Here is a 22,593-nt window from a genome sequence, read left to right on the forward strand (position 1 = left end):
TGGCTATAGTCAGAAGTCAAGTAGTATGTACCTGCCTTATGTAGACAGATAGTATCTTCCACAGCTGTGAAGGCTTTGTCTCCACAATGTGGGATTCTAATTACTTTTGGAAAAAATTCTTCTATGTCATCGGTATAATTTGTGTTAAATTTGTAGCAGTTAAGTAGAAAGGACTCGGATAAGCATGCTATTTTCTCTTAGCCCTTCCTCTGTCTTGTGAAGACCTCCAGTGGTAGGTGCTTGTTGCAGCACAATGATGGTAATGTAAATGCACCATTTTTACATAAGTCTGTTTGAACCTTCAATATTTTTTTCCCTAGCAACTTAGTTGGTGAAGCAAACACTCACTGCACTTATTCTAAAATGACTTAGGGGGTGTGTGTGTGTTTCAAAGGTGAGATCAGACAATGCTCTCAATATGTTGGGTGTACTTTGACTCTTTATGAAGGCTGTGTTAGGTATAATTATAGATATTGTTTGTAACTCTTAAAATCTTATATCAGAAACTTGAGTCTCCTATAAATGGTGTAGTTTAGAATGTAGAGGGAAGTTTCTTAAGGCAATGAAGCAGGTTTAGCAGCTCTGAAACTTCGCTTATGGTAGGAAAGGCAGACCTTTTTCCCTTGTTGAAAGCCAAATAAACCCTTCAAACACCTTTGGCATGTCACACATGAAAACAGACCCTAGAATTACCCAGTAGTCATGTGGAAACTTCCTGTGGCCGCGGGTCATGTTATCAAAAGACAACTGGCTCTCAGGCTTTTCACCCTTAGTTTATGGTGAAAGTATTTGGAAATAAGCTGTTTATCTTTTGGCTCCTTTGAAGATAACATTCACAAATAGCTGTGAAGTTTTTATTTTCCTGCTATGAATATTATGTACTTAAATTATAACCAAGTTTATAAGTGTTGTATGGTTTATAGCCTAACTACTTCTATTTGTGCAATTGTTTCCATTTTAAAAGGCCTTCGCTGGCTGAAAATATGTGATGGTTCATGTTAACAGACTGAATGAAAATGTACTGAGAGCAGGCCTGCAAGGGTTACTCTCTTGCCATCATAAAAATATTCTAGCACTTCACATGATGTGATGCAGTCCTTAAGAGAGAAGTGCTACAGTTTTTTTTAATATGGGTAGTTAAGAGTTTCTAGATCGGAGATGCTTTTTGATGTGGTCTATTTACAAGTCGTTTAAAAGATAATTCCCACACGTATGCTGTCTTTTCTTCTCTTTCTTTGTTGTAACGAACTGTCTGGAAAGACTCTGGCACCGCATATACTTGCATGAAAAAGTTGAGTGAGACTTTGATTTTGCCGCAAAGGTGCGTGAGGATTATAACCAAGGTTTTGAGTGCTGTTGAGGATAGTTCAAGGGAGGAAATGCTGAGAAGGTTGGGTGATGGGCTATTTATCCACATTAGTAGCTCTTGGCAGAAATGCCAGTAGAATTCAACTATGGTTTTCAATCCTGCTGGTTGCAGTTTTCAAACTGTACTGCTGTCACTAGTCCCTCAGGCTAGCATGTTTACTTAGCTTTGATCCTGAATAGTTTATAAACCTGTCCCAGAAACTACACCTCTGCAGAGTTATTTTTTTAATTTGATACTGGATTTAGTTCTCTAGATTATATTTCCTTTTGGTTTGCTTTTGGTCTGCTCCCTCCTTGGTTCAGGGTTGATCTGGTGCCTGTTCTAATGATAAGATTTTATCATCTTGTTTGTTCCCACGGCATCTTGCAGAACATCATCAAGGTTATTAGTCCAAGGAGCAAGTCTGTCTGTCTTCCAATTAAACCTGATATCTTTGGTTGTGGTACAACATGTTTAATAAAAGGCAGTGATGTGGCTAGTTTTCTTTAGTACTCTGAACTGAAAGATGGTTGATCCTATATAAGCTGGGATTTGCATATCCAGTAATTGTGTATGCAAAGTGGTATGGCACTTACCTATCCTCTTTGTTTCATACAGCTTCATGTGGTCTAGTTCTCTAAGGGCTCCCCATAAAGTCTTCTAAGTAAAACAAGACCAACAAGTCCCTTAAGGAAACGTTCTTCCACTGCTTGTTTCAATTTAGTACTTGCATTGTTACCTCAGGTCCATAAGCTTTTGGAAAGAGACATACTTATACTTGCTGTCTTCATGTAACCTTTGTCCAGAAAGAAAATCCCTTAGAGTAATAATTAGGAGTTCATTCGGAGAGCTGCAATCTGCATGAAGTTAGGAGAGCGTTTAGAGTAGCTGTTTTGAGACTGTGCAGTCTCATCCTGAATGAAGCTGACAGCTTGCTGTGGCATCGTTATGAAGACTTTTTCCTCTACATTAAATTCTTAAGACTATTGTTTTTGTGCCTTTTTAAAATTTGATCAGCTTTTCATGCATAGGTTTATTTAAAAAAAAGTCCCATGTTACTTATAAACAAGGTAACATAAAATAATTGCAGACTGCTAGCATATTCTGGCCTTTGAAGTTCTTTGAAGCTTACTTTGAGAGAGAGGGAGATGTGTTGGTGGATTGTAGAATTAATGTCTTTCTGGAAAGAGGGTACCTGTAGTCAAGATCTGAACGGCTGTTCTCTGAGCAATCGATGTGCATTTCACTAGTTGTTCTAATTACATAGTAATTGTGAAAAATACCTAATCGCATCCATAGTATGCAGGAAATGTTACCTAACTGTCTTGTTCTGTTTTTGTAACTGTCTTGCTCTGTTTTTGTTTGCACAGTAAACAAGCAAAGCTTCTGCATTCTTTGGCAGTTTGCTTTGCAGGAAAACTAAGACTTGTATTTTCAATACGTTGCAAATACAAGCTTTGGCACCAAGCAGTTCTACATCTGACTCAAACTCAATACCTTATGAAAGGGATCCATATATCATTCTTTTTTCCCCTGGCATAAAAACAGCATTACTGAGCACCTAATAATCTCTTACTAATAGGAACTTAGATTGTACCTTGATTTAATTATCTTCTGACTTACTAGGTTGCCCACTAGTTAATCTGTCTTCCATTTCTATGTATTTGTCTCCTCAATGTGCCTGCTCTCATACTTTGGAGTCAGTTCTGGTATCTGTTAATACTATATAATTCTAGACTGATTTTACTGAAGTAACTGAGAATTTAGACCAAAATATTTGACTAGTATATACGCAAACAGTATGAAACTTCTGATTTTGCTTGAAAATTTGAATTCCCTGACACAAAGGAGACTTGAGAAACCTATTCCAGGGCTGCAAAAGACCCGTGTTTCAGTGAGTCAGGTACCTTGATGGAGGCAGAAAGTAAATATCTCCCAAATGTGCACGTTTCAAGTTGTGTTCTGCAATCCAGAATATAGAAGAAAATAGAAGCAGCAGAAAATACAAGTCTCTGGCTTACAATTTAAAAAAAAGTTTATGAGATTTCTTAATATAATGCTGGTGATCCCAGCAGTTAAACTAGAATGCCAGTTAAGACTTTGCCTAGAAACAGAGTTTTCAGAAGTGTGACTTAAGTACCATTTAAATGAAGGCAGTTAGATCTTTCAGCTGTTAATATTTATTAGCTTTGTTGCTGCAACTGAACTTTAGCATTAATATCATGTTTCATTTATGTATTTTAGCCGAGTTGAGTTAAAAAGGCTGTGTGAAATATTTACTCGCATGTTTGCTGACCCTCACAGCAAGGTAAGATCACGAAGACTTGGCTTGCTCTTACATTACTATGTGTGCAATTTGACACTGTTCCAAGCTGAATGCTTTGTATTTCTACCATCTACCAGGGGAAACTGGCATTTATAAATCTTGATTTTTTTTTTTTTTAATCTGTTTTACAATGAAGAGATGTGTCTCAGTCTGTCTTATGTTGCTAGGAACTGGTTACTCCGTGCTTCCCAAGGAGCAACCTAATGCCTTTCAGATGTCAGCTCCTGGAGCGTGAGGTTCAGTTTTATCTGTATTTCTCTAGGGAGTGTCTTGGAGGTCCGTGAAGGGTAACAAGCTGTAGTTCAGCAACATGGTCCACTGGGGTTTGTGTATTGTGTACACCTGGGAGCAGTGTGGAGTCTCACCAGGCTACTGTTCTGGATCTCATAAATAAAGTCTTTAATATAGCCACTTTGCCTTCTTTATAATACTGACCTTCGAAGTTAAAGGCCGTGGCATAAATTTACAGACATCTCTTACAAAGAAGCAAACTAGGGAATGAGGAGGTTGGGCCCACAGGCACATTCAGACCCAGTGGTCTTCTGTTGACAGGTAAGTGGGAGCAGGGAGAGGGGAAAAGGGAGTTTCATGCCCTTTCTTGAGGAGGTTTGCTGGTTAGGGGGAACCAGTAATGGCTGGGTAAAAACATCTGCTCTTGGGTTAAATACAGTTTGAGAAAGAATAAGTTGTGTAAATATTTGTATTTCAGACCACTTGGTAAACCAGTTTAAATAAACGTTTGTCAGATGAAAATCCCCTGGGCAGGCATAGTTGCCTGCACAGGTCTTGCTTGAAGTGTGCGTTTTTGGCCGTAATTATAGTCTGGACCGGCTGTCCCACAGGCCTCACCGAGTGTAGAAGTTCCTGCCTGTGAAGTCTTAATGTTTTGGCTCTCAAAGGTTCAGTGTGTGTGTGGAAAGGGTGAAGGTGTAGCTACTTGTTCGCAAAATATTTCCAACTTCTGAGTAAGGTGAGGGTTTACTGCACACTGGACTCAAGTGTGTCCTCTGTGGCAGTGGCGATATGTCATCTGCACTGCTTTTATAGAATTATTGCTGCAAACTCATTAGTTGTGGTGTCAAACATAAGTAGACTTTGTTATGTATAAACATATGTTACTTCCATGAGTGAGGACACGGGATCTGATCCAAGGTATATAATGTTTTAAGTAACTCTGCTGAGAAGAGATTGTGTTTTAAGAAAATGTAAACTTTCAATGAATGCATCTTTTATCTGTTGACAAACTGCATCTGAACAACCAGCCTTGATCACTATGTGTGCTAATGAGTGGTTTGTTTTGTTGCATGGCCTGCTTTGCCGTGGAATTCACAACAGAGAGTAAGTGTATTCTACCCCCTTCCTTCATTCGTTTCATGTGGTATTTTAATACGACACATTTTAGATGTGTCTTGTCTGGTTTGTTCTTTTTCAGAACAATGTAGTCACTAAAATCATTCATTCATGAGACTGTCTGTAACCAAATCATCTTGAAACTCAGATTGTAAACCCCTCCCCTTTGATTATTTTTATTTAAAGCATGGTATTTCTCTTTGTGACACTTGTTTTGTTTATAGGTCTTCAGCATGTTTCTGGAAACCCTGGTTGATTTCATCATCATTCATAAAGATGACTTGCAGGACTGGCTTTTTGTTCTCCTGACCCAGCTGCTAAAGAAAATGGGAGCAGATTTGCTGGGGTCTGTGCAGGCGAAAGTTCAAAAAGCTCTGGATGTCACCAGGTAGAGTACTCAGATGGCAAGTGTTATGGAGGTTTTTGCAAGATTACAGGAAGGCATCTGATGAACATTTTAGAAACCCAGCAGTGCCGTATATTTTGAGGGCTCAATCTTGATGAATATCAGAATAAAGGAGAACAAAGTTGTGTCACAATATTTCAAGCATTGAATTAAAAAGGCCTGTCTCTTTTCTAAGTAGATAACTTTAAAGAATAACATTTAGAATGTGTAACTGATTAATTTTTTAATTTGGTTTTTTTGGTGTGCATGTGCTTTGATACCAATTTTCTTTTTGATGATGGAAAAATTCAGAATATGAATGGTGCTTTACCACAAAGTTCAGAGCATCTTTTCATGTTGTTCAAACAGCAAATAATGGTAATGTCAGGATAAGACCTTGAATGCTACTGCAATGTGCACACAAATTCTGTAGTCTGTGTCCTTTTCTAAGAATGTCCAGCACAGAACACTGTTACTATAACATTCAGCTCATCCTGGAAATAGAATAATTAAGAAAGAAGTAGTAGTAATCCAGGAGAAAATAGGATAGAGGAGGGAAAAAGAGGAGAGAAATCAAAACCAGGTATGATCTCTGAGGACAAGCTAAACCAGGCTGTGACTAGAGATAAGGGAACAAAGCACAGCCTGAAATTAAGAAGGAATGGACAGATGTGCCAGAAGCGGGATAAGTGTACAGAGAGCAGATAGAGTAACAGTGTATAAAGGTGTTGATTTAGCAGTTTTCTCCAGTATTAAATCAATAATCAGCTAATCCTTAGCCTTCGAGTTTCTCTGGTTGATGTTAAAGTTAAGAAGAAAAGCGTGATAGGTGTTGAAATCTGTCATGTAAGCTTTAATATATTGAGTTAATTTAGTCCTGAAAATTTATGTTGCATTACGTTTTTGCCTTTGTTTTCTTTGGACAGGGATTCTTTTCCATTTGATCAACAATTTAACATTTTGATGAGATTTATTGTAGATCAGACCCAAACACCAAACCTGAAGGTCAGTATCAAAAGTCTTTTCACTAAAGCGTCAACATGGTTGTCTTAGGTTGCTGTGTCAGGCGTGCCGTAAAGCATAGAACTCATGATAAGATAACTAACTGTAAGTACCTGCATGATATAGAAGTGATATCAGCAGCTTTGATTAACTTTCTCATTTGCCATTTTAATAAATCTAAGTATCTTTAAAATAGGGCCCTATGACTCATCACAAATCAGTAAGATTTGGGCTTTAAGTACACTGGAACATATTAGAGTAAAGTTTAGACATGGAAAATTCCTCTTCACCCTGGTCTTGGTGGGAAGAAAATCTGGCTGTGCAGGACAGAAGGGACCAGACCCCATCTGAACAGCTGGGAAGTTGGGACCCTAGGCACACCTTAACAAACACTTGTTACACAGATCAGACATAGCATGTGTAGGGTTTGGAGAGTAAAAAAAAAATCAGATCTTTCCATTACTGAATCCTCCCAAAGGGATACTGTTGTGCATACTGTTTTTCAGGAGGTGGCTGTTTCAAGGTTATAGGAACACTGTAAACTCTGGAAGTCATACACACTTATCTTTCAGAGGCAAGAATATACAGGATGCCAAATGACTCAAGTGTTCTTTCTTCAGTCTTCCAGATTTTGGATCTTGTGAGACTCCAGCATCAGGCATTTGGTTTGAGACCAAAAGCTATGGTTTGGCATCTGGAACAATAACCACTGGTGGAAATAGCGTGGTGTAGTACTGATTTGCTTATGCAAACGCACAGGCAGACATATGTATTTCAAGCCAGTTCTGATACACCATTCCAGACTCTTCCTACACAAAATTTATCCTGTGTAGAAAGTTGCTCTTGATTTTCGAAACATGACATAGAGATATGTCACAGGGATATTTTTTTCCCCATGTTACATAGGTCTTGTCAATCTGTAGTGGTATCTGTTTATTATGGGATAAATCCATCTTTGCCAGCTAGTGAGATTGACAAATCCCTTTTCACTTCTCAGGTGAAAGTTGCTATCCTGAAGTATATTGAGTCCTTGGCAAGACAGATGGATCCAACAGACTTTGTGAACTCCAGTGAGACAAGACTTGCTGTATCTAGAATTATAACTTGGACAACAGAACCAAAGAGCTCAGACGTGAGAAAGGTAAGCCAGAATGATGACGTATTTGCAGTAATTATTGTTCTTAAAAAAAAACAACCCCAAAACCCAACAAACAATGTTCATAAAAGTAATGAAAAATTCAGTGGTTAAATTCTAATTAAAAAATGGATTTTACATACCTTACTGTCCAAACCAAATTGCCAATTCACTAAAGACACATTTCTGAAGCTTGTCTTCATATATATTTTTTTTTCTAGTAGGTACTTAGCTGTGTGACTGTTATCGTGCAAAAAGAGATCATAGTTTGAAAATGTGTTTTTTCTTGAGCAGTCTGGAAATATCTCTAGGTTTTTGTTTATTTAGGTGAAGGCTCTGTGCTTTGTAGACTCGAACAAAATCTAGCACATCTTCTGTATTATAATATTGTTAAAAGAAAGTAAACAAATCACTAAGCTGGCAGGGGCTCTCAACTCTTCTCTTCTACGAGCTGTGTGTTTATCTCAACCTGGAAAAAATTGACACATTTAGGTCACGCCTGGATAATACAGTTACCTTGTTCTTTATCTTGCTGTAGATGCAAGTGTCAGGCAAGCTAAAATGGGCGGATAGTGATACTCATCTATCCCAAGAGGGAAGTGAGACGTAGTTTTATGTACCTGGCATCTGTAACACAATTTAAAATTACCTTCTCTTCCCAGCCCAAATGTAGAAATCGATTCCAGTAGGAGTTAAAGGCTTTGAGATGTTCTTGGATTTAAAAAAAAAAAAAACAACAAAAACTTCAAGCATTTCAGAATGTAAAAATTGTATGATTTTTATGCTCTACAGGCATTTAAAATGTTGCATTAATACTAGAATAACATTATTTTATAACTTTGGAAATAAGAAAATTATTTTTGTTGTTAGTGATTATTTGATTCTGATGAAAAGATCACTGGGTATCAAAGGTGCTGCAACTGCAGCATTATCTGATAGCTGACACAAGGCTTCAAAGAAGTTTTTTGGGTGCATGCTGTTTGCTTTCTGGCATACAGCTGTTTGGATCCGGAGAAAAATGTCTCATCCTCTTCTCTGAAGACTTTCTGCAGGGATTACTCACACCGGTGTGACTGAAATCTGCTTTTGCAAGATAGTCTGCCTCAGAAAAAAAGGGTGACTAAATCCTGGACTTAGATCTGGAATATGCATTTCCATTTTGATGCTTCCATGTACAAAGTCAGAAAGAACTAAACAGGCAAAGAAGCTGCTTCTCTGTTACAGTTCAAGTAAACCTCAAGCAGTTTACTCTGCTGATGGTCTGTGAGAGTGGCGTTGTGATTAATTTAAGTAGAAACATACATCAAAAAGCAAAATCTCTGCATATTGCTCAGCAGAAGAAATATTCCACCATTAGGGGTCATCATTGCTCCACGCAAAATTGAGTGAAGACTATCTGCAGCAGCTGAAAAAATTGGCTGTTTGCTGTGAAGCTGTGGGATGTGGGGAGCGGGTGTTCAGTGTGGTGTCCGTCCTTCTGTCTGTTTCAAAGACTTGCAAAGCTCTGGCAAAACATCCAGCAAACTCCACCTGAGCAGTACCTGGGCAAGTGCTTTGGGGGCTGATAAGAATCAAAATTCTTTTTATTAAACCTGCATGTGACTTGGATTTGCCTCTGATGCCCGTAGCTTTCAAATAAATTATTACGCAGTTAAGCTAACTTAGGCTACTAAAAATGAATGCCCAGGTGATATTTATTTCATCATACCGTTGTTGTACTGTGATTTTTATTAAGAACATAGTACAAACCACAGGCTTTAGAATAAACACTGCAGTGAAGGATTTATAAGCAACCATTGGCCATTATCTCCATCAGGACTGTAGTTAACAGACTAATAAATTCATTATGCAGTAGCGAACTGGATTGTCAAGGGCCAACCCAGACAGGTGAAATGTTCTGAAGAACACAATTAAAAAATTGTCCTCCTTTTTTGGAGGCTATAACCTGATTCATTTAAGCATCAGAAGATTCTGCCCTCATGGGAAGGTATTATGGTGGCCTTCAAGATCTGAGGTTTACTAAGTGCGGAGCAGACCATGCATTGTAAACATTGTCACAACCTAAAAATGGAGACAGCAGTTGAGGTTATGGGGGAGAGGGAGAAGAAACAATTCGGTCTTCAAATGATCAAAGTACTACAAGAGGCATGTAAAATAAGGTAGTTTTTTAATAGAATCTGGATTTGAGACCACCAGTGCAATCCACTTTGCTCCTGCAAGCTGACAAGAGCAAATTTTGTTTTTGATACTGAGGACTCTTGGCTGGCATAGTCCAGTGCATTTACACTACTGCGGCTGACTTGGAGGCACCGCAATGCCAGTGCTCAACTGCTTGCAGAGGCAGGGACTCTTTTCCCCAAGAAATGTAGTCCCGCAGCCAGCGTGGCTCTCGCCCAGATTTCAGTTACTGAACGCTACCTTAATGCAAGTAGCATCTGTGTGTGTGATGGCCATGCTGTTCTGTCTGGATTTTGCCTTTGAGCAGATGCAGGTAAAACAAGCTTGCTCATGTTGGTGGTGAAGTATATAAATGACCTCTATCAGTGGGGAAAGCATGTAGCTGCTGTGTGCACATGGCAATTAGTTATGCAGATGTGATCTTGTGGTAGCAATCCAGGGGTCTGTTCAAGAAATGGATGATGTTTTCAGTCAATAGTGGGTTTATCCTTTTATTAGTGATCACCTGTCCATTATTGCTATTCACTATGGGTGATGGTCACGGAGGTCCCAGCCCCGTAGTGTTAAGGCGTGGGAGAAAAATAGAACAAAAAGTGGTATTTAGTCCAAGAACCTTTTTCAAACTGAATGATACAGCTTTATTAATAAACTTAGCATATTCTTGTGACTGATTGAGCACACTCAATGAGCACACTTCACCGTCTGACACCTCACTTGAACTGCAGATCATGTTTTATAGCTAGTGAGATCAGGAAGAAACTTAGTGAAAGGAAATGCTGCTGTGCATAAAACAGTTTATGTTCTTGTATGGAACGGTATCTGTAGCTAAACATAATCTGTTATCACAGGAAGAACATGATGTACTTTGAGGAACATACAGTTGATATTAGAGTGTCATTGACAAAAAGTTGATTCCCTCTCAGGGCAGAAACTGTTTAACGTGTTGATAGTAGCCATGAACTATGTACAGTAAAAATTATTGTCAAGCTTTATGTTTAAAATAAGGTGATTTGCAGTGTGTTACAGGTAAATATTTGTCTTGTTTTAAAGATTGTTAATACTTATGGGTGTTTACTGTGCATTCAAGTTAGGATTTACTTCCTGCTAGAATAAAGGTGAAAGATATTTGTCCTCCGTCCTGAACAAAAGTCATTGGGTAGGAAGAGGTCATGCAGCATTGCAGGGAGACCTGGATAGGATGTGGTTCCAGTGCAAGGAGAGCACCTGTTGGTAATTTCTGCACATACAGCTGCTTGCTGCTTTTTTCCCCAAGCAGAACATATCACCGGGCAGGGCACAGATCAGGACTTCAGATAACTGACCTCTGATTTTGGTTGTGCTAGCATCTAACCTTGTGTGATGCACTTGACTTTCCTCTGCCTTGGTTTATTCTTCTCTGTAACAGGGCGTTAATTGTGATTTTTCTCTGGAAAATGTTTAAGATTTGATGAAATCATTTTACAAAAGCCAGCTAATTACCACAGAGAGAAGTAATACAAAATGGCAATGCAAATACTACGATGACTGGTCTGAGGACATTAAGTCAGTAACTTCACCATGTTATCACTAATATTGCCAGTAAAGTTACTGTGCAATCCTTATGTAGGTAAAGTGCTTATTGAATTTGGATGACAGGCTTGGGCTCTGCATAAGAAAATACTTTGATCTTGGAAAAGAGCCATCAGTTTGAGAATGGAAATAAAAATGAGGCTTCTGATTTGACTCTGGCCAAAGCCTAGAAAAGCCTCATGTCCAAGACTCAGGTGAATGGAAACTTTTATTAAACATGAGTGCTCAGCATTTGAGGGGGTGGAGTCGTCTGTGAGGGCACACAGGATCTTAGCATTTAGGAGGAGCTTGTACAGGCTGAAGGGGAATAAGGCCTTCCGAGGTGAAGGGCTGGTGACATTGCCCACTGTCTTGTTAATCAACCAAGCTCTGGTCTTAATGATAAATTTCAAGACCTATATTGCCTGATCGTAATTTGGACTACTAATCTCAGGGAAGAAGAATTTTTTCCTTTGTGCCAGATATCCTGCTTGGCTTCTCTGTTGATGAAACATTCCTACAGTAGTTTTATTTTACAAGTCTGAATGCATTTTTACATGTTATGGGCAGCCTCGTGTCACATGTATATCATGTTCTGCCTTCCACTTATGTAACTGGGAAAACTTACTCTTTCAACTGTCCCGCTCGTTACTGAGTTTGGCCAAGCTGCCTTTGAATACAGAGAGTGGATGGGACTTGGTAAGAAGCTAGAACGATTGCAATGAATCAAAAAGCCCAGGAGAGTGCTTGTGTTACTGTGATTTGTATGAAGATCAAGTACCCTTCAGACTACCTAGGGGTAGGCTCCTCCTTGGATTGTCACCACTGGTTTGCAGATGAAGTCTAGAGTTGTCCAAAGAGAACAAGTTTGGGATCAGATTTTTTCCTAAAACTGATTGAGAAACTGTCTCTGAATTGTACCAGAAAATGAGAAAGATTTCGGAGAGAAAGCTGCAGGTCAACAAGTTCTTCATATGCTCAAACTGGCAACGAAGATGTATTTACTTCTTTAACTAGTAGTCCTAGATGTCATTTCTTGAGAAATATTGATGTTTTCACTTGGATAAAGAAATCCTATCTATCAATAAAGCCCAGAGCAAGTTTGGATAAAATATTGCTGTGATGTCTGTAGGAGGACCAGTGATAGACAGGAAAGCAAACACTGCTAAGGAAATGAAACTGGGCTCTTTGGCAATGTGATGCCATGAGACCTCCAGAATCTCTCCTGGAGCTTTAATTTTCCGTGCTGATTTGAGCAACTCTGGGACAGAAGCTTCACTGTAAAAGCACTCCCAAAGACTCTTAGTGAGCTGAAATGGCTTCCTTCATCTTTACTGGTGTTGAGCAATAAACACTGTTGGTCATGGCCTGTTACAGTGGCAGTGGCAAAGAGGAGGTTTGCAGAAATGCTTTTGAATGGCAAATTGTTTTAATATTCCCCAGTCGCAGACCCTTGCCTTTCTGGGTTGGAGGTTTCTCTAGCACTCTTACAAGATTCCTACACCAGATTTGTGCATCTCGTGGACGACTTCGTGAAGAGCCAAGTTACCAGAGAAGCAAGCCTTAGGATTTCATTTCAGCCCTTTAGAGTCTTAAATAGGACTATGTCCCTACTGCTGAGGTCAGCCTTTTAGCCAAAGGATATTCCTAAAGAAGGCAAACTCAGCCTAAATGCGCAGAGGGGAGCTCCTTTCAGGCATTTAGACATACTCAGTGTTAGGAAAAATAATGTAATACATCAAAAATGGCACTTGGTGGACTTCAGTGTTTACTTGATTTAATGCTATTAGAACAAAAAGAGTCTCTGTCCTAGCTGTATTTCCAAAATAGTAGCTGTCATTTTCTGTTTGTTTTGAATTTGATGCTAGAGAGCTATGAGAGCCCAAATGTTTTTAGTGTACGCAGTGTAAGGAAAATGGCTTTCCCCAACATTAGTGGCCAGAAAATCATCATCATGCTGGGGAAACATGGTGCTGGGGTCGGTTTCCTTAAAATTAATTTCTTTGCTTTATACAGCTTTCTATTATCCTTCAAGTTGAAAGCACATTTTCTCCCTTTGCTTGAAACAGTAAGAGCTAGTGCATGATAATATGAGATCAGAAGAAACTGCTTCACAGAATATGTATACTCATGCTTATGTGTTTGTGCATAATATGTTTGTGTCTACATGCCATTTACATAAACACCCCCCATCCACCCCCCCTCCCCAGATATAGGTGATGTATCTATTTTGAGAGTCAAAATTAGAGGTGATATTTACACGGTGCGTTGTAGAGCTGTCCAATAAATAGGCTCATAGGCTGTTTTCTCTGCACTGTGATGAAGAAGTCTGCCATACTTATTCTAGCATTTCTGAGCTCTGTGCAGATTAAAGTGTGTGTTTTTATTGCCCATCCTACTTCAGTAGCTTTTCTTCTTTCTTAGCTTATATGTGGGAACTTCCCCCTCAGAATTCAGACTTAAATCATGCCAGGTTTATAATAAAAGTTTCTGAGCTGTTAATGAAATGTAACCTTTGTTTCTGGTCCTGAAACCTGTTTTTTGCAACAAATGCTATTTTGTAAGGAGCAAAGTTACTCAGAGTAGCCTTCATCAGCTTGACATCTGGGGTAACGTCTGGCTCTCCAGAAGTAATGAACGTTTTTGCCACGGTCTTTGTGCCCAAGTCACAAAACAGCATGCATAAGGAGTTGTAATCCATTATAGAACAGTAACCCAAATGTGATGATTCAGTGCTGTATAGTTTTTGCTGGCACTTGCTTGAGATGCCTTTGACACATGTAATGCAACCATCCATGACTTGTAAAAGCCTTTCATGATATGTTAAGTGTGTGCTGTATAAAACACAATAGCAATGTGGATTTGATGTGTACATGAACTCTGTATTTAAATCTGTTAAACAAATTCTTCCTTTTCAGGATGTGGATGTAAACAGCATATTCTATTAGAAGTCTTTTGGGAAAACTGTGTGTTTAAAAACTTGAGCTCAAGCTAACATGCTTGGATTTTGTATGAACAGATGAAGCCACTGTGCTTCATATTATCATATCAGTAATGTGGTTTTCCATACTCATCTGATTCTAGACCTGAAAAAGGAACAAGCAGGAGGTTTGGTTTGGTAGATAGTTTGTTAGCTTAGTGCCAGCTAACACTTTAATTGTCTGCTGGAAAGTACACTGAAATAACACTTGTTTAGAGCCTGCAAACACTCTCAGTAGATGTGAATTAACTCATTTAACATCAGCTACGCTCATCGGAGAATCGAAGCATTGCCCTATGCCAATGTGTGCTAATACAAACTGCATAATGTGTCACTGTTGCCTCTCAGTCTCAGTGCATCTATATTTGATCTGCAGCTTAGTATGATTCAAAGTGACATGAGAGAGCAAGCTTCTCTGCTCCACTGTACCTTAAGTTATTAAAACCACATTTGCCTTAGACTGGATAGTGAAATGAATGATGCATACAGAGTATGACTATACTTGTCAAAAGTGAGTAGATGTTAGTGTGGATCTTTCCCAGACTGATCACATGATAAAAGGCATTTGTAGACAGTGTTGGTCTATCAGACTGATGCCAAGACTGGAGTCAGGAGTTTGCAAGTTCTTAACTGCTTCTTCCTCTGAACTTAGAGGTGTCCGCAAGGATAGGTGCAGGCAGATGCAAGCACCTATTCCCCTACTCCTGGCTGGCCAGATATAAGTGCCATCTCAGGGCAGCATTGCCTAGGCTCTGTACCTCAGCAGAGGTTTTCAAGTGGTTATGGAAGCCATCAGGAGGTTGCCAAAGCAGAGCCTTATAGGAGAACTAAGGGATGATCTGTAAGCCTGAGTTATGGCTGAATTTAATTTTGAGCCAGTGCTGCCCTCTGCTGAAAGGAATGCTCTTCTGGTTAAATCAAATATTAATGCTTTTTGTTGCTTGAAATCAAGCAAGAAACTGTTTAAAACTCTCCTGCAAAAAGACAGCATGTCTACTGTTCAGATGATTTAGTTGAAATCTATGCTTTCTCTAAATAATATCAACTTTCCTGTTTGTCAAACCCAGACGATGCATAGTTGGGTGGGTGAGGATTTGCCAGCTAGGACAACTACAGCTTCCTCAGGGCCCGGTGAAGGAAACTTGGAAGAGAAATGTAAACAGGTAGACTAAAAGCCGTGTGCACTAATCACGCTAATTGTGTTTGCAGTCTCAACTCAACTGTCTAGCTGTGTAAAGAGTCCTTGACTTGGAGCCTGAAACAAGCGTGTCTGAAGTAATTTTTGGCTTTGGTGTGCTTTTCTGTTAACTCTGTTGTTGTAGTCCCTCATAAACAATCAGGGTATGAGGTCCTCCCCTTTTATGGGGCTGACAGTGTTCTGAGCCCATCGCCAACAGAACTTTGAGTAACTTGAAAACTGCTTTCATATAGCTCATATGCATATAGATACTAGCTGCTTATTCTACTTGGTCTATTGGACCACCGGCAGCAGCAATCATAAGGTACTTGAATTAAGCTTAGGTCACTGACCACATTTCCTCTCTAAAATCAATGGATTTTTCCAGTTAGCCTTGATCTTTTCGCTTAATGAGCCCAAACCATTTCAAAGAGACTTTATTATAATTCAGCCAAGTTGCAGAGGTTACAGATTTTGATAAATCTGGCCAACACCCACTGTCTAGGTGAAAACAAAAAACCAAAAGTTGTTAAAGCATTTGTGTCCCTTTAGCAGCTGACACTGTTGGACAGCATGAATTGCATTGACCTAAGTGTGAAATTTTGAGAGCTGCTACCGGCTTGTGGAACCTGATCCCTCACTGCATTGTTATAAGGAAAATAATGAAGTTACATAAGTGATCCTTTGCAAATGATTCAAGAACCTGACGTGGAGCCAGACCCCCTCACTAGCATAGTCAGGCTCTGAAGTCACTGGAGTTTCTCCAGCTCAAGCCAGCAGAGAACTGCTTCATTAAGATTAGATAATCTGTAGGGTCTACGTTATATGTCACTGAAAGGAGATGGATTAGTGTTCCACATTAATGGTACAGGGACACAAAGGCAAGGGAAAATTCTGATACTACTCTTTCTTCAAACTATATATCATCAAGCGCAAGTGTTGCATGGAGAATGTTTGTACATTGTGTACAGAAATAAGGTTTTTTATTGCTTGTTTTAAATTCAACTACACCTTCAGTAACTTAATGAAACAAGGGCCAAGACTTTCAGAAATGACCAGTGATTCTGAGATTATGAAGATGTCCTCTGGTTTGTCACAAGCTAAAAACCCACAGATTTAAAACTCTTCAAAGCATCTGTAAAAGATGTCATTTGACTAGATAAATGTATGCCAGATGAATGAAACTTAGAGGATTATCAAGTGTGTCCAGATCTAACTATTAGACAAGTGTAGAAATGCGGCTCCTGATGCTCTTCATTTCTGCAATAAAATTAACTGTATTAGAACTGGGAAGTATTGCAAGAGTGAAACTTGAAGCATGTTATAAATGTGATTTCAAGCTAGCATGGACCTTTCAACATTTGAGGTCAGTGGTAACAGTGTTCTTGATTTTATGGTAGCGGGGACCAAGACCTTTGTATGTTAAATCTTAAGTAGGAAATCATGGCTGAACTTTCAAATAATGGCTTTTGCCTGAAGTACACCTATAAGTACAGTCGGATGGCTGGGGACTGTTTAAAAAGAACACAGCCAAGGTTAACCCACGTAGCTCCAGTGTTGCTCTTGAGAACTTTACTGGAGCACCACTCCCAGGCTGTAGTAGTACTTGGCTTTATTTCAAAAAGCGTAGACTATAGGTCTGCTTTCTTTCAGGCCGCATAAGATTGTAAGCATTGTGAGTGACTGTTCAGTGCTCCATTCAAAGCCTAGTGACCTATTTGCAGGCAACAGCAAAGCTACTGAAGAACACTGTGTACACAGAATACTGGCAGACACTCCTAAAAACAAGCTGTATTTTGTGCAAAGAGGGAGGGTGGACACAGTCCTGTTTTCATTAAAGCCAAAACAAAAAAAAAGGAACAAAATTGAAGTGACTCCTGGGAGCTGAAACTTTCCTCAGATACTCCTGTAGCACAATGTCTGTGCTATCAGTATTGTGTCAGGGTTAAACTGTACCAATTAGACAACTCTCTGATCCAAAGTGAAGCCACAGGATCACAAAGTCCCTGGTGGAGCTTTGGTGAAGGTTTTGCTCAGATCTGAGAGATGCATCTTAGACCTCTCTGGCACACAAGAAAGGTACCTCCAGAATGTCACATTGTAGAGTGCGTGTGCTCTTGCGCCTGTTTTGCTCTGTTTACTTAGGAGGTCTCTGAAGATGACCTTGGGAGATATATGAGACAAAGGTATCTTAAATCCTTTCCCGCCTGACTGTATCTTGGGCAGCTCCTGACTTAGCAGTTGATATCTCCAGATATTCTAGTCTGAGCAATCTCTGAACCTGGGAAACCTTGTTGATCAATTTTCCTGTTTATTTGTTTTTTTTAATCTCAATGAATATGAGATCTGCTTGTCCTGACACAAAGATCTGCATGTCCACTTCCTAACCATCTGGAATATGCATGCCATTCAAAATGGGAATGTACTTTGGCATGACTTGTCACTTTGCATTCAGTTCAACATGCTGATTGTTATTCTGAGATCTCTTGTTTGCAGTAATATTTTTATTACAGAAAATACTATGCTGGTGAAAACTTAAAAGTTCTTGGATCAAAATGGACAGAAATGCACGTCCTTGTTGGATACCAGGCAGGCTTCATGGCAGAGTTGCCCAAAGCTTCAGGTCAGAGGAGGGTAGAGTATGGAGTTAAGAAAGCCACGGGGAACATTATCTCCCCACTTCTTTCATCCTTAGATCTTTAGTGTGGAGTGAATAAAGACATGCTGTGTTTCTGTTCAAGTCAGTGAGAGTTTTGGCAGGAGGCAGCATGATCCATCTGGAATGAAGAGTCTGAAGACCTGCTGTTTACTGCAGTCCTTGGAAGCCCTTTGAGTGTTGTGTGCCTCAGTTTCTTTGGCCATATGAAAAGGACGTTACTGAACTTTCATGGATGGAAAATGTTTTCATATACAAAGCTGTGTTACTGCAAATTGGGCCTGATGAACAGAAGGAACAGTATAGCTTGAATTGCAATTTGTACACTGAAACAATGAGGTACTTTGATTCCCCCTCACTATGAAAGGGTTTTTGTGTACCCAAGCTCATCATCTGCTAGAGGATTCCACTTCACAGGGAACTGCAGATACACTTAATTACTGCAACTTTACAAACACATTACTTAATAAAAACTCCTTCTTTGAATTGATGAGAACAATGAATGTACAGTTATTGCCACAGCAGTGAGTTATATTTTTACCCTCTTTAAAGTTATTTTTCATTTTTAGGAAGTTTTAGCAAGTTCCCAAAAGGGTTGGACATAAGCGTTTGCTCTTCCTAAGCCTGTATGTATGCTCTTCTGAAGTAAGAGCATGTGTAGCTTTGCTTCTTGCTTTGTGAGCCTAAGCTACTGCTTTGTATCCAGATATGTATTCTGGAGGTTGATGTGTCAATGGCTACACCCCCGTTGGAGAAGGTGGTGCTGCAGACCATCAGAGGTCCTTCATCATTGCTTCATTTTTATTGTTCTTTCAATCAATTTTTATATTTCTGTATATTTTCAAGGCAAAGTCAGGGACAAAAAAACCCAGAATGGGTGCAATCTACATGGGTTGTATGCTGCTGGGGAAGTCTAGTTAGGAACATGTGATGTTAATTACTCTTGCAGATCTGCACTCTGTGATTTATTCTGCTTCCATTCCCACTTGATTCCGTTGTCTTAGTTCAGGGTATGCAGTGTTTGCTAATGGAGTTAGTGGAGATCCTGTTCTGGCAGCTGTGCTTCCAGGCAGATAGGGCAAACCCTGTCCAGTGAAATTAATGGTAAAATTCTCAGTTGTTTGAGTGGTACCCTGGTTTCACTTAATAAACCCCACCGGATTCCCTAAATTTAGCCTGTCCATGGATGAGAGAAAAGTGGTTCTCACCATTCCAGTAGATCTTCCACTTGACATGGAGTCTTCTGTTGCTGAAACAGCCTCAGTGGTGAGACTTGCAAGGAGAGGTGGGAAAACAGAAGCAGGGATTGTCTATCTGATGAAACAAATTTGTCAGAGGCTTAGGAAGAGAAGAGGTTGGGTGGGAAGAGAACTAGTCCCATTTGCACTTAAAATAGAAAGCATGGGAATGACAAATTGCAGTCCTAGATTCTTCATACTTATTTGTGCTTCTGTTTTTATTTGTTTCCTGTAAATTTTTGCAGTAACTTGTTCAATTGAAATATGTGCTGGACAGGACGATGGCAAGATTTTCTCACTAGCTGTGAATAGCTGTACACTTAACATCTGAGAAGTTAATGATATAAATGCGAAAGTATATTGTAAGATCTAAGAACTCAAAAGTTAACTGTAGTGGTTAGCAATTCCTTATGACACATCAAAAGGAGTATATAAAAAAATTGTCTAGCACGGGAATCTTCTTTTTGAATGAAATACACATTGTTTACCGTAAGGATCATTACCAACAGAATGCATACTCTTTTCAAAGAATAAAAACTGATGCTCTTTTCTTTCTTCTTCTTTGCAGGCAGCACAAATAGTCCTGATTTCTCTCTTTGAATTGAACACTCCTGAGTTTACCATGTTACTTGGTGCCTTGCCAAAAACATTCCAGGATGGTGCTACCAAGCTTCTGCACAACCACCTCAAGAACTCCAGTAACACCAGTGTGGTGAGAGGCCCTTGCCCTTGCGAACAGCAGAGCCCCAAAGACAGCAGCTCATTGATAAGCCATTGCAGATGTTCAGTAGCATGAATTATCTGTAGCTGTTGTCTTGAAGCAATATGGCGATAGAGGCTTCTGTTTGTTGCTTTTATAGGGGTCATTAAAAGAAAAAACTCGGTTATTTTAAAATTTAATATAGTCATAACCAGTACAGATTAAAACATGACCTTTTGGCTAAAACAGAGATCCTGATACCGCAGATTTTTCTGGGCTTACCACTACTATTGAAAGCAGTTTAATAACAGATATTGTCTACTAAGAAGCTTTCAGGATCTTTGTGACCTACAAGGTCTCCTCAGTCTACACTTATTACCTTATGTTTTGGTTTTACATGAAGCTCGTAAATATTTTTGTTTCTCTGAAGGAATATGTTAGTAGATCTAAATGTCTTTTCCCCCCAGCAAGGGGGGGAAGGAGCAGCAAGGATTAAGGTATTTTTTGCCTTTTTTATGTAGAAATCTTGTGAAACTTGCTGAAATTGGAACCCTTGTATTTTTGCACTTCCATAGGGACAAGTAGACCTTTGCGTAAGCTAGAACTGTAGCATTAGGCTTCCAGGCAAATGGACTGGATTCTCTAGTACCTTTGACCTTGTGTGAAGAGACTCATAATTTGGAGCAATTTCTACTCATTTTCCTGTGGTATAAATGATTGTGCAGGCCAGCAGAAAAATAAGTTAGATTGCTTACTTATGCTCATAACAAGCAGAATCAGAATGCTTTAGACAATGTGGAAAGTAGCTGTGTAATTAAATTGCTAAATGATTTGCATACTTTGGAGCCTGGAAAATAGTATCTGAGAAAGCTGGGTAACGTGGTGGCTTGATAAACCATTTCTCTGGCAATATTTGCAGGCTGTATGTGTTGCATAGTTAAAATTGCAGGTTCTGTAGATTGTAGAAAAGTGCACATGTGCTTTTTTATCCTCAGAGCAGTAGCTTCAAGAACATATTAAAGACTACATGAACAATGGCTGCAGATTTTTAGGTCAAGAGCCAGAACCAAAACTGCACTAAGCTTGTCTAGCGCAAACAAAGGCAATATTTGGACCTGTTGTTGTTGTGTACTCCTGCCTGTGCATTGCAACACATTGCTAATCCCTGTCTTCCTGCTTCTGTGCCAGGGTTCCCCCAGCAATACCCTTGGTCGGACTCCTTCCCGGCACTCCAGCAGCAGAACCAGCCCCTTAACTTCACCTACCAACTGTTCCCATGGTGGACTGTCTCCAAGGTAATGTGGCAGGCTAATTAAACCACTTGTAAAATATTAAAGGATTTCAACATTGAGTGTGCATTTGCGGAATATGACTCACTTTGAAAGCAAAAACAAGACCAAAAGTTTACAGTAGATTGCTCCAAAGAAACAGGGTTTGAATATGATAACACATTTTTGGCGATTGATTTCAGTGTTCCAGTGCTCATATTATTTGTGTAATCTTAATGTCTTTTCTTATAATATTAATTTTCTTTCATAACTAGGCCTTCTCCAGAATCACATTTTTGGGTTCAATAAAGGTAGTATTAAATGGCAGCATTAGAAATGAGGTCTTGTTGACGTTGCAAGTATCACAAAGTATATGATGACTTTCAGCTCAAGGGTTTCAGATTGTGCCTATTGTTTAGGTGTGCCCTTGTGATCAGTAATTCATCTGACTGTAGTACAGTGCTTGTGCTGCTGAGAGAAGTACTGAATCTCCTGTTGCCCTCTTAAGCTTTGTGAGGATGCAGAACAAGCAGAGGTGGTGACTGTGTTTCAATGCTGAATACCTCTCAAATCACCCTCCTGGCTGCTCACCAGCAGAATAGTGCCCTGATCATTTGGGCAGCAGGTCTGTTGCAACCAGGTGTTTGGCTGAAGCTGCAGATGCTACCCTAGAATATATTGGTCAACTCCAAAACCTTTTATTGAGCAAACATGGACTCTTGGATATTGGGAATATATGTGTTTCACATCATAAAAACTTAGAGCAGAGAAGATAGGAATTTAAACAGTATGCTCTGGGACCATAGAAATATTGGAGGAAAGTATTTGTTTGTTACCTGGACAAGCTTTGCTTCATGCTGGAAAAGCTTAAAAGCTGCTGCTTTTGTCTGCCTGCCCTGCCTCTCCATGGGAGGTCACTTCCCTTTGTCACAGAAGAGACAGAAGGAAGTATGTTGGGTGAGGACTGCAGGTCGTAGTCCAGTATAGTAATTTACACTGGAATCTGTAGATCAGCCCTGCTGTGACTTGCTAGACCCCATCTGGAGGGACGCTTAGACTTGTGAGTTCCCATGTGTCAGGAAAAACACAAGCTTTTAGCCTTTAATGAGTAGTTATGCTAATGCCAGCAGCATGTGAGGAGCTCATGGGGTTTCCCGAGAAAATTTTGGATATCTAATACATTTTTGACCCCTAAATCTACTGTAATCCAAAACTAGACTGAGAGGTTGCAAGCCAAGGTCGAGTGTCCTATTTTGAGTTTTTTCAACAAAAGTTTCATTAAGAAATTAAGTGGTAGAGTTT

At 39.5% G+C, this 22,593-nt stretch overlaps 1 protein-coding gene across 8 annotated transcripts in view; it reads left to right on the forward strand.

The window, feature by feature from the left end:
• CLASP1 (cytoplasmic linker associated protein 1) overlaps positions 1-22,593 on the forward strand; it is a 170,962-nt gene that overhangs the window by 119,189 nt on the left and 29,180 nt on the right. For 5 of the 8 annotated variants that reach the window (XM_059820074.1, XM_059820070.1, XM_059820066.1 and 2 more), the window contains 7 exons: positions 3,593-3,656; positions 5,010-5,012; positions 5,249-5,412; positions 6,336-6,414; positions 7,409-7,552; positions 19,892-20,035; positions 21,212-21,318. In XM_059820074.1, coding sequence (XP_059676057.1) covers positions 3,593-3,656; positions 5,010-5,012; positions 5,249-5,412; positions 6,336-6,414; positions 7,409-7,552; positions 19,892-20,035; positions 21,212-21,318 — 705 coding nt within the window. The remainder of the gene's footprint in view (positions 1-3,592; positions 3,657-5,009; positions 5,013-5,248; positions 5,413-6,335; positions 6,415-7,408; positions 7,553-19,891; positions 20,036-21,211; positions 21,319-22,593) is intronic. The other 3 variants (XM_059820075.1, XM_059820069.1, XM_059820068.1) reach the window with 1 other exon arrangement.

The sequence above is a fragment of the Gavia stellata genome, chromosome 8, assembly GCF_030936135.1.
Source record: "Gavia stellata isolate bGavSte3 chromosome 8, bGavSte3.hap2, whole genome shotgun sequence".
In the NCBI taxonomy this organism is placed as follows: Eukaryota; Metazoa; Chordata; class Aves; order Gaviiformes; family Gaviidae; genus Gavia; species Gavia stellata.